At 30.1% G+C, this 13,873-nt stretch overlaps 1 protein-coding gene and 1 long non-coding RNA gene across 5 annotated transcripts in view; one reads left to right on the plus strand and one right to left on the minus strand.

Annotated features, from left to right (window-relative positions):
* LOC149055706 (uncharacterized) overlaps positions 1-9,292 on the plus strand; it is a 23,116-nt gene extending 13,824 nt beyond the window's left edge. Inside the window, exon 3 of the long non-coding RNA XR_016191464.1 lies at positions 8,840-9,292. This is a non-coding gene — a long non-coding RNA (uncharacterized LOC149055706). The remainder of the gene's footprint in view (positions 1-8,839) is intronic.
* On the minus strand, positions 910-11,755 carry LOC107166579 (katanin p60 ATPase-containing subunit A1-like). Of its 4 annotated transcripts, none has more exons than XM_089226123.1 (7): positions 11,570-11,755; positions 4,028-4,239; positions 3,822-3,945; positions 3,465-3,744; positions 2,306-2,628; positions 2,118-2,233; positions 910-1,378 (listed from the first exon to the last, which is right to left on the minus strand). In XM_089226123.1, the coding sequence occupies exons 1-7, from the start codon at positions 11,749-11,751 to the stop codon at positions 1,053-1,055; spliced, it is 1,563 nt and encodes a 520-aa protein (XP_089082249.1). In that variant the 5' UTR covers positions 11,752-11,755; the 3' UTR covers positions 910-1,052. The 4 variants fall into 4 exon arrangements, with proteins under 4 accessions (XP_089082249.1, XP_015370788.2, XP_015370789.1 ...); XM_015515302.2 differs by lacking the exon at positions 11,570-11,755 and adding an exon at positions 10,010-10,124; XM_015515303.2 differs by lacking the exon at positions 11,570-11,755 and adding an exon at positions 7,516-7,865.
* Positions 11,756-13,873: the final 2,118 nt, after the last annotated feature.

The following is a 13,873-nucleotide window of genomic DNA, read 5'->3' on the forward strand; positions in this document are numbered from 1 at the left end:
AGGTATTACACAATAATAATAGAAAAGGTTTAATAATATTAAATGTCTAAATTATATAAGTAAATAATCAGTATTTATTTTACTGTTTATTTTTAATTGTTGACATTCATTTGAAAATTATTATCTTTTCATGATTGTAATCTACATAATGATATATTAGACATAAGACAATTATATTATTATTTAAATACATAAAAAATTATTAACTATAACTCGGTTAGTATTAAATATAATAGATTCAATAGGTCAGTGTTTTACCATCACGAATATTAAGGTATTCAGGATAAGAAACGATCGTATGGTAAGTGAGACCCCCACTTTCACAACCTACGACAAAACTACTTACGCTAATCAAAAGTATTACTTAATTAAACTATTTCATATACGTATAATATTATGAAATTGGTTCTTTATTTAATTCCAGAACAATCCAATTTAAGTGCTAATTAGGTATCTTGCAACATATATATGAGAAGTCGGATACTTAAAATATTATTAATAAGATACATCGTTTCATATTATATCCTATATATCATAATTGTTTGTGATTACTCATTACCATTATACTACACTTTTATTATTTTATGCTGTTCAAATCAACCATCATTCAAAGTTTGATAATTTACATACGAATATTATACTGAAATTGTAACTCCTGAATAATAAATTACATAAAATATTTTAATAGAAAACTATTCCATAAGATTTTTATATAAGATAATTGAGGTAATAGGTAACTAAAATAATTTTTTTTTTATCAATTTTCTACAGCTAATCATGGAGTTTTAATTGGTTATAAATAAATATAATACATGTATAATAGTTTGAAAATGCATTAAGTATATACCTTTCATATAATATAATATATTTATATAAATATAGTGTACCTATATATAGTATCAATATATATATAAAACAATTTCTTATATTTTTACATTGATAAAGATCTTCTTGTAAAATATATACATCAAATATAGGACGGAAATATTTTTTTTATTGTTGTCGAATAACAACATTATACTGTGTTAAAATGACATTGAAACTTTAAACGATTAAAATGAACCAAACTCGTCTATCCACGTCTGGTATTTTTCAATGTCTTGACCGGTGACGGTTTTTCGACACCTTTCGATGGCTTCGTTAAAATCTTGCACCGTTACCGGTAAGTCAATGTCGGCACGTTTAATGTTTTTGATTTGGTCCGGGGTCTGTCCGACGATCTTGCGTCTCATGCCCATCATAGCTGCGTCCCTGCAAACGTTAGCTATGTCCGATCCTGTGTAGCCTCTTAGTTTATTAGCTACATATCTATAATCGAATGAGTCGTCTAAGTCTACGCCTTCCAAACAAAGTTTCAGCAAAGTTATCCGCGACTCGTCTGGTAATCAACAATTTATTATATTGTATTATTTAAATGAAAATCAAATCACAGATTATGAAATAGTGAAGTATTTATAATTAGCAAATATTTATTTATAAATATCTTCATATTGAACTGTTGATATGACCTGCGCAAATGTAAACTATAAGTAGGTACGGACTTATATACACTTTTATTATTCTGAACTCGACATGAAAATAGAGGTTAATAAAAAGATCAGTTGTGAATTTCGCGTAAAATGATTAGTTAGAAAACACAATTTAGTCTGGAATTTTACAAACACTATACAACTTTTGTAAAAATTAGAAAACCATAATATGAAGACTGTTTAAAAATGTTTAATTTTAAATTTACATATAACTATTATTTTAAAATAAAAACAAATCTACCAGTGCATAGGTGTCTACACTCTAAACTAACTATAATATATTTCAAATTTTAATTTAAATAAATTATAACATGACAAAAAAAAAACTGTTTAGGAAGAAATAATTATTAGAATCGTCCTCTAGTAGTATGGTGTTCTCTAGAATCTAGAGTTTAGATAATGATGGCCTAATATTTACATATCAAATTTCAGTTATAAATATTTACAAGTTGCTCGATAATACCTACTCCGCAATGTCTGTAGTTAATATAGACAATTAATATTTGACTACGCAGCCTACAGAATGTTTCCAGCATTTTGTACTCTTATACATATAACATTAAACGTGGTAATGAAATATATACTTACCATTTGGTAACGGCAAATATATTCTTTTTTCGAAGCGTCTTCTGAAAGCGTCATCGATATCCCACGGATGGTTAGTGGCTGCGAGGACCATAATAGATTGATTGTTTCCGTCGTCACTGTAACATAATTTGAGTTTTTTCAAAAATGAATAGTTATAGCGTTTGCCGTTTATATCTATAAATATTCACCTGGACGAATTTAAACCATCCATGTGAATCAAGAGTTCCGCTTTGAATCTCCTAGAAGCTTCGTGTTCGCCTTCGGAACCCCGTAAGGAACACAGAGAGTCTACTTCGTCAATGAATATTGTGGACGGTGAATGTATTTTCGCCATTTCAAACAAAAGTCTGACCAATTTTTCCGATTCTCCTCGGTATTTAGACGTCATCGTTGACGAAGAAACGTTAAAAAACGTCGTCCCGCACTCTGTAGCTACAGCCTTTGCCAACATTGTCTTTCCGGTTCCGGGCGGACCCACCATTAAGACACCCTTCCACGGTCTCCGGATGCCCTACAAGCCCGATATTGTTATTCGATTACTTACTGACATAAATAGATTGTGTAAAGACGCCTTATATAGAAATGGGATGAAATATTTGTAATGTTAATATGTGATTTTGTCTTTATATAGTATACCTACACATATTATTAATTGTGAATTTTGCGAATAAGAATCCAATATTTTGAATAAAATACGATAAATAAATACTTGTTCCTACATAACTAAAGTCAAATCATCATAACATTACAAAATTATATTATAGTCTATATAGTTATTAGCCTAAGTTTTTATAAATTAATAATTTATTAGCTGAAATGTTTTAATATATAACAGAAATCACGATATTTATAACAATAACTTGTAATATAATAGTATATATTATAAAATAATATAAGTATCGAAACTTTAGAAAGTGGATAATTTTATTTTATTTTAGTATACCTGTAAGAAAGATACTATATATGTGTCACGAAATTATCGTCGGATATTTTAATGAGTCAATATTTTTGAATCTTTGTATATTTAATGATAGTATATGTCAGTCGCACTATATAATAACTTGCATGTACCGATACCCAGTATGAGTTATGACTAATTGTTATACAGGATATTTCATCTCCATACTGTTGGATTACTTTTAATAATATTATAATTTAGGTAATAAAATATCGACTATATATTATTACATACCATTAGGTACCTACCACACATTTTATCTAACCGTTGGCTGTCGAGATCATATATTTATTTGCTGAATATACATGGATACTTTTATTTTACTATTGTAATATTGTTACCTGTGTGTTAAATTCTATGTAGATTGTAGGTATAATGCTTTTACGCACCTTGAAGAAATCTGGCATCAGCATAGGTAGCACCATGGCTTCTTGTAGTAAAGTTTTTGCGTGCTTCAGCCCAGCGATCCGATCCCACTGGACGTTGGGGTTCCTTTGCAAAATGTCTTTTTCGATAATGTCTACTAGATGAGGTTCGTAACCAATCACGGTTTTGGTTTTCTGCAATTGTTTCTTATGGTCTGCTGGTCGAGGAGCCGTTGACGGCGTGGGATGGTTAAGGGGTGGTATGACGGGCTTTGTTCTATAGCCACCAGGGTGTGAACAACACCTTACAACACGAACGAAAAATATAGACAGAAATCGTTTACAATTAGGTCGTCTGGGAATATGAAACACCTCGTTTACCTGTCCCTTCTTGCGTGTATAGCGGGCAATAGCTCTGGATCTCTTTTTCTTAACGAAGCGGCCCATTTTTCTGACGGGCCGTTTGGTCTGTGTTGCTGTTGATTATTACCATTAGGTCGATTATCTAAAAATAATATTTCAACTTTTAGCAGTCAACTATAATAGCGAAGTTAAAAATTGTTTCATTCATTAAATATACGTCTCACCATTATTTGTGCGGTTGGTGTTGGATGCTACGTTTTGTGTTTGCGTTTGTTGTGACGAGGATCTGTAAAGGTGTGATCGTTTTGACAATTGGTTTGTTCGCCGAACAGGTTTAGAAAATGACGCAAATGATGAAAATGGATCTAACAATGAATCCATCATACGAGCAACTTCTTGTTGAACTATCCATCCTGACGGTCTGTTATTGGACAGTCTGATTTAAAAAAAAAATAACAATAATAATACAAATTAATATTTAAAAGTATACCAAATCAGAAAACTAATCACGATATTCAAAACTGTAATTATGATATAAAATGTATCAGTCAGGTGCAAACCAAATCATGCTACTAAACACAATTTATTCAAATAGAATTCAATCACAACAAGAAATTAGAATAGAATATAAACAATATTTTACGATATTAAACTGAATTCAACTAACCACAATTAAAGTATTTTAATGATAATGAAAAAGTATTCCTAAATACAATATTTCAATTGCGATGATTATTTTATAATATACTTCCTCAATATAGGCCTGAGAGCTTTCCTTGAACTAACACTTTTAACAACTAAATATAGGTACTCATATGTGACATAAAAAGACTGTTTGCGAAAAAAAAATACACATCTACCATTTCGCAGGTCTGCAAATTCTAAACTATCACGTCTATTAAATTGTATTCAACGTATCATAAATTAGTATAAAGAAATTATTATAATTATTATTATTGATTACATCTAAATTTTTAATATTCTCAACATTATTAACATAAAAAATTGTAAGTACCTATGCAAACAAAACTGTAACTCCCATTGTCTCCCTATCACGGATGCGTTATTGGGACATAACAAAAAAAAAAAATAGAATAACAAGGTAGATGTAATAATTAAATAATATATATCTAAAATAATAATTATATACATAATATATATCAAACAAAAGCAATCCGTTAAACACCATTTATCACAATAACTAATAACATAGATAGTTTATAACATTCACGATACGAGTGGTTGCAAATCAAAAGCATGTCATCAAACAAAAATTTGAATTATATTACCTATTTGCACGTGACTTATAACTATCAAAACTAATACATAAAATATTAAAACACATATAAACATCAATTATTAAAAGAATCATATCGCATAATATTATGACCCTCACGAAATACTCGTCATAGACTCTGCAGTATGATCGCAGGAATATTAAATATTTCTTTGATATGCTTCACGAAGTAATTATATTTTTCATGCCTTTATCATCATAATATCCAAAAATACCACATTACAGCAAATCAATCTCAGAGCACCAGTAATTATTTTGAACACATATATGTATCATATTTTATTCCCGTTCTTTTATTTTTCATTATACTCGTAGAAATAGAAAAATACATTAGTATACGCACGCAAAAAAAAAATGTCATATTATTTACAAGGTATTATATGTCAAAGCTATAAATATATTATATTATTTCTAAATTCAATCAGAAATGTAATTTTAAATAACTAAAAATAGAAATGTCTATACTTTCCATCATTGTCATTGCTGTCAAATGATAGATAAAAATTGGTTGAAAACTAATTTAAGATCAAAATGGTAAAAAAAAAATTAATACAAAATGTAATCAACGTATATATATGTAGGTACAACTAAGAAATTTGATTAAAAGTTTTTGATAAAGGGATAAGATAAGAACTCTTCATCAAAAAATACCAAATTTTAAATTGTATGTACATTCAACTATTTTAGTATCATTTTTTCTAGGATCCGGCTTAATATTATTTTATCCTGTACTTAATTCAAGTAAATCTCTGCGTTTCAAATAGCGAGTTGGCTTTCCAGGGAGAAATTTGCATTTGCTCGAAGGTGAGAAGATTAGAGTTTGGGTGTAATAATCATTTTGATGACTGGAGTAGTGTTTGGGAGCTAGCTGTCGTTCGATTTCGTATTTTTGAGACATTATAAGAGAGTATCATTGGATATGTACAAAGCAGCAGAAGTGATAAGATCATAAAGACAAGGCTATTGGTTGAAACGCCAATATGGTACGGATTTCTGAAAGAAAAAAAAACATTAAATCTAAATAAAATAAGCCCACATGGGTCTTAGTTGTGATTTAATTTTAGTATTCTAACTATGATATATACAATATTATCAGAGTGATTTTCATTTTATATGATTTACAAAATTCTAAACATTTGTGTCTCATAATTTGCACAACTTCTGAGATAATGCATGGTGATGACCGGTATATTTGTCATATATAATATATATTTTATATTTTATATATGTAAATACGAGTATGTAAATAAATATAGCTCATATTAATTTGTTATTCACCTGCATCACTGAATTTTCAATTTTATTTTTATCATCAAGCGTTTTGCCCGGAAAATATTAATTATATGTAATCATGTCCTCTGAAAATTAAATATTCTCCAATTCACCGGGATTTGTATTTTAGAAAATCAATACATATTATAATAACACATAGCTTTTGCTATTGATGTATACTTATATGATGGCTGGTATTCGATTATCATAATATATATATTTATATAGCCATATAGGTTAGTGGTGGCGTATCTAGCAAATTTTTTTCGAGAGTGTGAATGACCATAACTATTTTTGCATGTGAGCCTAGGGGGCAGATATTCCCTAATTATAAAATCCACGCATGATTATATGGTGATAATATTAGGCCTACGTCGTTACAACAACTAATCGGTTACTCATATAATTAATCAGTTATATTAGTGATTTTACAATAGTATAAAACACAGATTAATTGCTTTTACGATTAAATCGATTAATACCGATCTATCGATGAATTAATTTGAATAAATTTCATAAGGTGTCATACGTTTTTTTTTTTTAATTTTGTCATGTATAAGTGTTTTGTACTTTAGTCATGTACAACCAGTTAACAGAGTATAAGAAATTAAGATAATGATACAAATTGTAATATTGACTATCCAATATCCATTATATTAGGGCAATATACTTTAATATCATATTATTTATTTTCGAATTAATCAGTAATTTAGCTCGGTTTTTGAATTATGAAATTACTTAATGTATTATTTAAAAATCGACTATATAATTAATCGATACTGGGATTAATCGATTGATAGTAAATCCATTATTGAATTAATCGGTAAAATCGATTAAAACTTATAATTGATAATCGGTTGTGTCAAATAATAATAGCGCAAGCTTAGATAATATCACCCATATAACCTTTCGTAAAAAACTCTCCTGCATAGGTTAAAGGCTTGTATTTATCCATGGTTTATATAAACTATGTGTTATAACTTTATAAGAACATTCATAATATAAATCAATGGAAAATATTGTGCGTCTACTAAATTACTTAGGCAGATCCCAAAAAAGTGAATAGTACAAAATGTAAATAACCAAACTAATACAATACAAAATACTATATTATATTTTATGATTTTAGTTGGATATACTTACTGAAAAAATGGATCATTAAAAAAAGGATTGTTGTGCATATCAATCCACGTTAAATCTTAATAGTTAGTACAATATATTGTATACAATCGTAACAATAATATATGATATATACAATATTAAAAACAGTTGTTGACATTAATAGACGTGAATAAACTATGATTGCATACTATTCTATGCCTATGCGTATATCGTGCATGCTCAACGAAAGTATAACAAACGTGTAGCCATAGTAATGAAACATGGTAACGGATAATGAGTCTAAATCACAATAAAATAAAATAACTATACCTATATACCAGTATACCATATTCATATTCAATTTTACTAATTTCAAAAAGCATTCTTTTTAAACATAATATTATAACGAATAAAAAGCACAATTATTAAGAAGTTTAATATTACATAAACTTGAAATTATATACTTATAGCCACATAATATGTTCCTGTATAGTTAAGTGTAATATACAACGTTGTATAGACAAAAAAAAAATCATAAGCATATAAGAACAGTATTAAATTACATAATAACTGTAGTTAGGGTATAATAGGAAATCACGCCTATTCTTCAATTTGTCTACAAGATATAACTATTTCATATGTATATTTTACGTTATTATAAAAATTATTCCTTAATTATATACAGTCATGACCTATTTTCCTAACAAACCTAAAACTTTCCAACAATTCTTTGTATAAAAAATGTTTTGAAATCTTTATAGGGATATAAGCGGGAAAAGATATGTGATTAAATAGGTCAAAAAACACATGTCACGCAACCCATTTTGAAAAAAAAACATATACTTAATACTTGAGTTTATAGGTACCAACCAAAAAGGAAATGCCGAATTTAACTTCGCCATCATACGCGTGTCTGTAATTTCATTGACCTCCTCTGGCCCCAACACCGATCGATAAACTTTACATGTTTTCTTTATAGGCAAATATAACTGACACTTTTTTGGCATAAGAAAGTTTATATTTTTATTTTATATGAGCATTTTAAGTACCTCTCATCATTGATTTATTCATTATTATTTTTTTAATATTTTGATTACTAATCAGATAATTAATTAATGATTTTATATTCATTTTTATTCACATCGTATTCTTATATATTTATCATAATTATTATGTATGATTCACAGGCTGTAATTAGAATATTATTAAGTAGTAAAATAATATATTTTATTAAAGTTAATTATGGTTAGCTGAAAGATTTTTTTAACGTTAAATTTCAAAACTGGATGTTCAATCAAATTAAGTTATACTGAAACATCCATGTAAAAGTATTTTAATTTAATAAATTCACAAATTTATTTTACAGATGGCATTGGAAAACTGTAAGTTGAATCAACCAAAGACATGCGGACCATATAAAAACAATATCATTGACATTATAATATTCAAAATTTACACGTGTTTAACAATATTTATACATTACTATATAGTATAATATATATATTGAATAGGCGTAATAATATAATGAAAACCAACTAACAATAAACCCGCATACACGTATGTAGGTTAAACTTCCCGTATTTCAAAAAATAAAATTAAAACAACGATATAATTTAATCTAAAACACATTAAAGCTGACCGTATGGTCAAAATGCTATTCTTTATGGATGGCATTTAACAAGCATTTAACAAGTTCTGTGACGGCGCATTACGTATGCAATTTAGGTACACGCGTCGGACAGACATACTTATTAATATTTTAATAAAAACGATTAATGGTCAATATATTCATAAAATAAATAAATACCTATATAAAGTATATTACATATTATAATATTAATTATTTAATTTATGTGCAGAAATGTATTGTGTGTTATCCGTCAAACGATCAACTCTATTAATATTGTAAAGTCATTTTTTCGATGCCCACATTATGAAATACAATTATTGCACTTAAATAATATATTGCGATAGATTTATCGTCAATATCTATAGACTATTATTGGAAAACAATATTTAGCGATGTCGTCTTGACGTTCTTAACTGAATGATGGAACAAATAGTTTGAAGGTGTCCTTCGATTTGCTTTTTAGGCTATGTGTTTGGGGTGTGTGCTCGGGCGATAACATTATAATCTGTTGACTATTTAACAATTAATAATATGCGTTAATGATCGCATATTCAAAAAATTGTTCAATGTAAACCACTGTAATGCATTATGTTTTAAACATCGATAAAAGCGAAATATTCCCTAGTTATAAATCAAGTCAAAATTAAAAATGCGACAAATGCTTCAGCTAGACATAATCCTTCGGTGTATTATCTACAATATACATTATCATCACGAAAACATTTGATCGTGATATATGACAGTTATGACGAAATATCTTCATCAGAATTCATTATAAATTTAAGCCGAATTATGGCTATAAATACATCCATAGAAAACCGTTAGCAAATCGAATCCCACTCGCGACATACGTGAAGTCTCCAGTAGTCTTAAGTATTATTACGTATTATAATATCATAATATTACCCGGGAGGAAGTTTGTACAAATGTCTCGTGGTGACCGGTACGGTCATCTGTATCTCGAACTCGACGTTTCGACTACCTTCGGACATGGCGTTGTTGTGGCGACTATGTTATGATAATAGTTTAATAGTAATATATGCGCTCCCCAAGTGGACACGACCCCCTAGGCGCATGCGCTCGTAAAAACGTGTGACGCGGTTGTCCATCGTGGCCCGACGGCGGCGGAGTGTCGACGGTTCGGACGGAGCGGGTATAGGTCGTTGTCGGAGCACTTAAAACGCGATGACCACCCTCTGAACACACGCACAACCCCTAACATCCTACCCATAGCCACCACCTCCGCCCCACAGGTGTACGCAGGTGTTACCGCAGACCTTATGTGCAGAGGGGGGGGGGGAGGCAGCGAGAACGTTGCCCCTGGGTGCGATGTACCTAAGTACGACTGAGTCCAGCGTTATGACATATATATAAAAACATTGCGAGACGGTAGTAATAACGCACGAAACTACGATATATACCTTCGTCGTATGTTTGTAATTTGTATGTGTACATATATCGACCTACAAAAATCAGTCATATCACTAGTTCAGATCTCACTCGTAGAGGTCAATGCTACGCGCTAATAACAATTATGCGGTAATAATAGGTATTATTAATACTACGAGCAATCGACTCGCGAAATTGTTTCCCCGTGAATGGCGATCGGTGGTCAGATGACTGCTACGTCGACGTACGACGTTTTTTCAAGCTGCAATAATGAATACATCTTTTGATTTTCATATACATATATAGTTCACATAATATATAAATATATGCATATAATATTTTTTACTTTTTATAGTTATATAGTTTTATTTCCACCGTGAATCACAAAATTGCCATCTTTAATTTAAAAAGTAAAAATAATGACCGATTGAATTTTAAAAATGACTATAGTGCGTTGAAAATTTGAATAGTATCAAGTAATTTAAAATCGACTACCTATATTTTATTTAAGTGAGAACTCCTGTAAATGTAAAGATAAATCCTATATTTAATTTGTTACAGTGAGTGTGACTTCAATGAATCACTATTGTTGTAATGTACTTAATTTTCATATGAATTACCAAATTCTTTCCAAGTCGACAATATTTCTATGTAAAATGATTATAATTAAACGTTATGACAATTGACAGTATATCAACTATCAAGTATAAGTTGAGCGGCATATTCATAAGAATTTTTAACACATGATTTTAATTTATATTATTATTATCGAAACGGAGATTATAAAAACATTAAAAACATTAAAAACTAACCATAAGATATCATTGAGATTGAGACATCAGTAATGTTATAAGTATGTACAGTACGTCATAGACTACAAGTGCATAAAATAGTGTAATATAAAAATATTGGTATTTACTATTTATAATGACATAATTTTACTTTTGAGCTGGTGACACGATTCAAACGCACGCGTACATTACACACATATATTGAACGCACAAGCCCCCCCCCCCCCCAAAAAAAAAAAAAGAAGAAATTGTTGATTTTCTAATATTAATTATTATCATTTAATACCCGTATCCGTCGATAGAAGGTAAGATCAATCCCACAGCTGGTCCACAGTCGGTTGTATTAGCGATCGTGATCGAGCGAGAGCGGCTTTGGACGGCGAACACTTGGCGCCGCTGATCGGCTGTCGGTCCGTCGGCCTGCACCATGACGACGTCCGTGGCTAACGGCGGATGCGGCCTTTGCATCAGCTGCACACATCGAAAGCGTCGCGGACTGACTGCACTTTGACCGGAAGCACCGCAACACTTATAATATCATATTATCATATACACATACATATATACATGTTTACATATTTTTCGTAGTCTTTGTGGTGTTCAAGGGTACATTGAACCTACCACCGCCGCCGCAGGAAACCGCGAAACTGAAGACGTAATATGTATTATATAGATTGTACCTATATAATATTGTATATTATACTACATCTATTATACCTAACACAACGCGTCTAGGGTTATATTTGCAATGTGAATTATTAATAAAAACGGGTATATACGTCGACTATTTGTGTGTGTGTGTGTATATATAATAAATACATATATACGCTAAACTATAATTATGGCACAACAAGGAAGACACCGGGACGACGACCCAGTGAACCCAATTTATACGTATTTATATATATATATATATATATATACAGAATACCTTTGTCCTTTAGTGTCTTATATACCGTACGATGATTATTAAAATACATGTCTGTAATAATGTTTTTTTTATATAGGTTTAGAGGATTTCGATTACGACGTTGCTATCGATCGTAAAAATCCTGTGTAAAAATAGATACAGAAAAAATAACGAATTCTCGTGATTATTAAGCTATTCGTGAGCGGTGGAGGAGGAGGAAGAGGAGGAGGAGGAGGAGGGGGGAGGAGAAGGAGAAGGAGGAGGAATAGAAGGCTAAAAATGTAAGATTATGTTTGCGTGCGAAATCTTTGACATCGCCAGATATCAATAATATTGCACATTTTATATCCACGGTCAAAAGAGCTATAGGTGAAGATTCTTCTTAATTATTCATAGATAATTTAGATTCTTAGCCAGGCGACGAATATTCATTAATATTACAATAATGTACAATTTTTCGAATAAAAAAAATCTACAATCATCGACTTCGAAGAATGTTTCTGGTAGTAAATCGGATACAGTTTGTACCACATTGAGGGATAAAAAGTAGAAATTAATCAGAACCTTTTTAATATAATCGGTAAAAACAAAAAACTAACACGAATATTAATTATTAAAATGTTAATATTAAATATTGTTATAACAAATAATTGTTTAATGACTTTAGTTGACCATATGTGATCAGAATGACATTGCATCGTATACCTTACAATGATTTTCATAGATTATTGAAATCAAATTTTATTCATCCATTACAGCGATCAGTAACTCAATCTATAATGCTAATACAAGTATACACTCAACACCTATAATACTTTTTAGCAGAGCAGTTACCTATAATTGGCTTATTTTTTAATTTATAATATGGCATTGTACTTACCTAATACCTTCTATATTGTAAGAACATTGATACTTAATAAATAATAAGTAATAATGTATTGCTTGTTGCCTAATTGTATATAATTATAAGCGACCTTAACGCTCGTTAAATACTTCACAATTTTACATAAATGCTTATTTGAAATATGTCATTATATATCATTAGGTACTCTTTTAAAAGAATAGGCAATGAAGACGGTTTATTCCAACAAAAATGGGCTTCAGAATTGTTTGATTGATTGCTTCTTCATAAATAATAATTTAACTCGATGAGACACAGAATTAACCACAAAAAAATGACTATTCGTATACAAGCTTTTTTTTCCAGCATTCGTAGTGTTTGCAGAAAGAAGTTGGTAGATCTGCTTTGCTTTGGAGGGATGTCTTATGCCTCTACTAGTGGATGGAAGTTTTAAGGTGGTTATTGTTTATTTAGTGGTTTGTCCATGTGAATGGGTGTGATTTGAGTTGTTTTTTGGTAGTCGAAGGGGTGGTGGTTTGATAGATCACCACAGTACAATCCTCAAATGGCATAAAAAATCAATGTATTGTAAAACCATAACCCTCATAAAGTATCCTGTACTTGACTACTTAAGCACCTACCTACATCAAAATTACAAAACTCAGAATTTTAATAAAATATTAAAAGGGAAACATAAAGGTGAGCAGGTATGCTTTGTGAATCAACCTGGGCGAGTGCCGGCCGACTCTGCCGGCGGGATTATACCACTTGACGAAAAAAAAGAAAAAAGAAGTATCGCGCACCAAAACGATAGATTATAGATATTTATTTATTATCTT

This window comes from Diuraphis noxia, unplaced genomic scaffold (assembly GCF_037042655.1).
Source record: "Diuraphis noxia isolate RWA-SAM2 unplaced genomic scaffold, SU_Dnox_SAM2 contig0004, whole genome shotgun sequence".
In the NCBI taxonomy this organism is placed as follows: domain Eukaryota; kingdom Metazoa; phylum Arthropoda; class Insecta; order Hemiptera; family Aphididae; genus Diuraphis; species Diuraphis noxia.

What these genes read in the sequence shown, in the direction of transcription:
- LOC107166579 (XM_089226123.1), bottom strand. Translation starts at nt 11,751, where the DNA reads ATGCAAAGGCCGCATCCGCCGTTAGCCACGGACGTCGTCATGGTGCAG. An exon ending in TGATGCCAGATTTCTTCAAG is followed by an intron (nt 2,629 to 3,464) that starts GTGCGTAAAAGC and finishes TCGGGCTTGTAG; the next exon opens with GGCATCCGGAGACCGTGGAA. An exon ending in GATGGTTTAAATTCGTCCAG is followed by an intron (nt 2,234 to 2,305) that starts GTGAATATTTAT and finishes ATTATGTTACAG; the next exon opens with TGACGACGGAAACAATCAAT.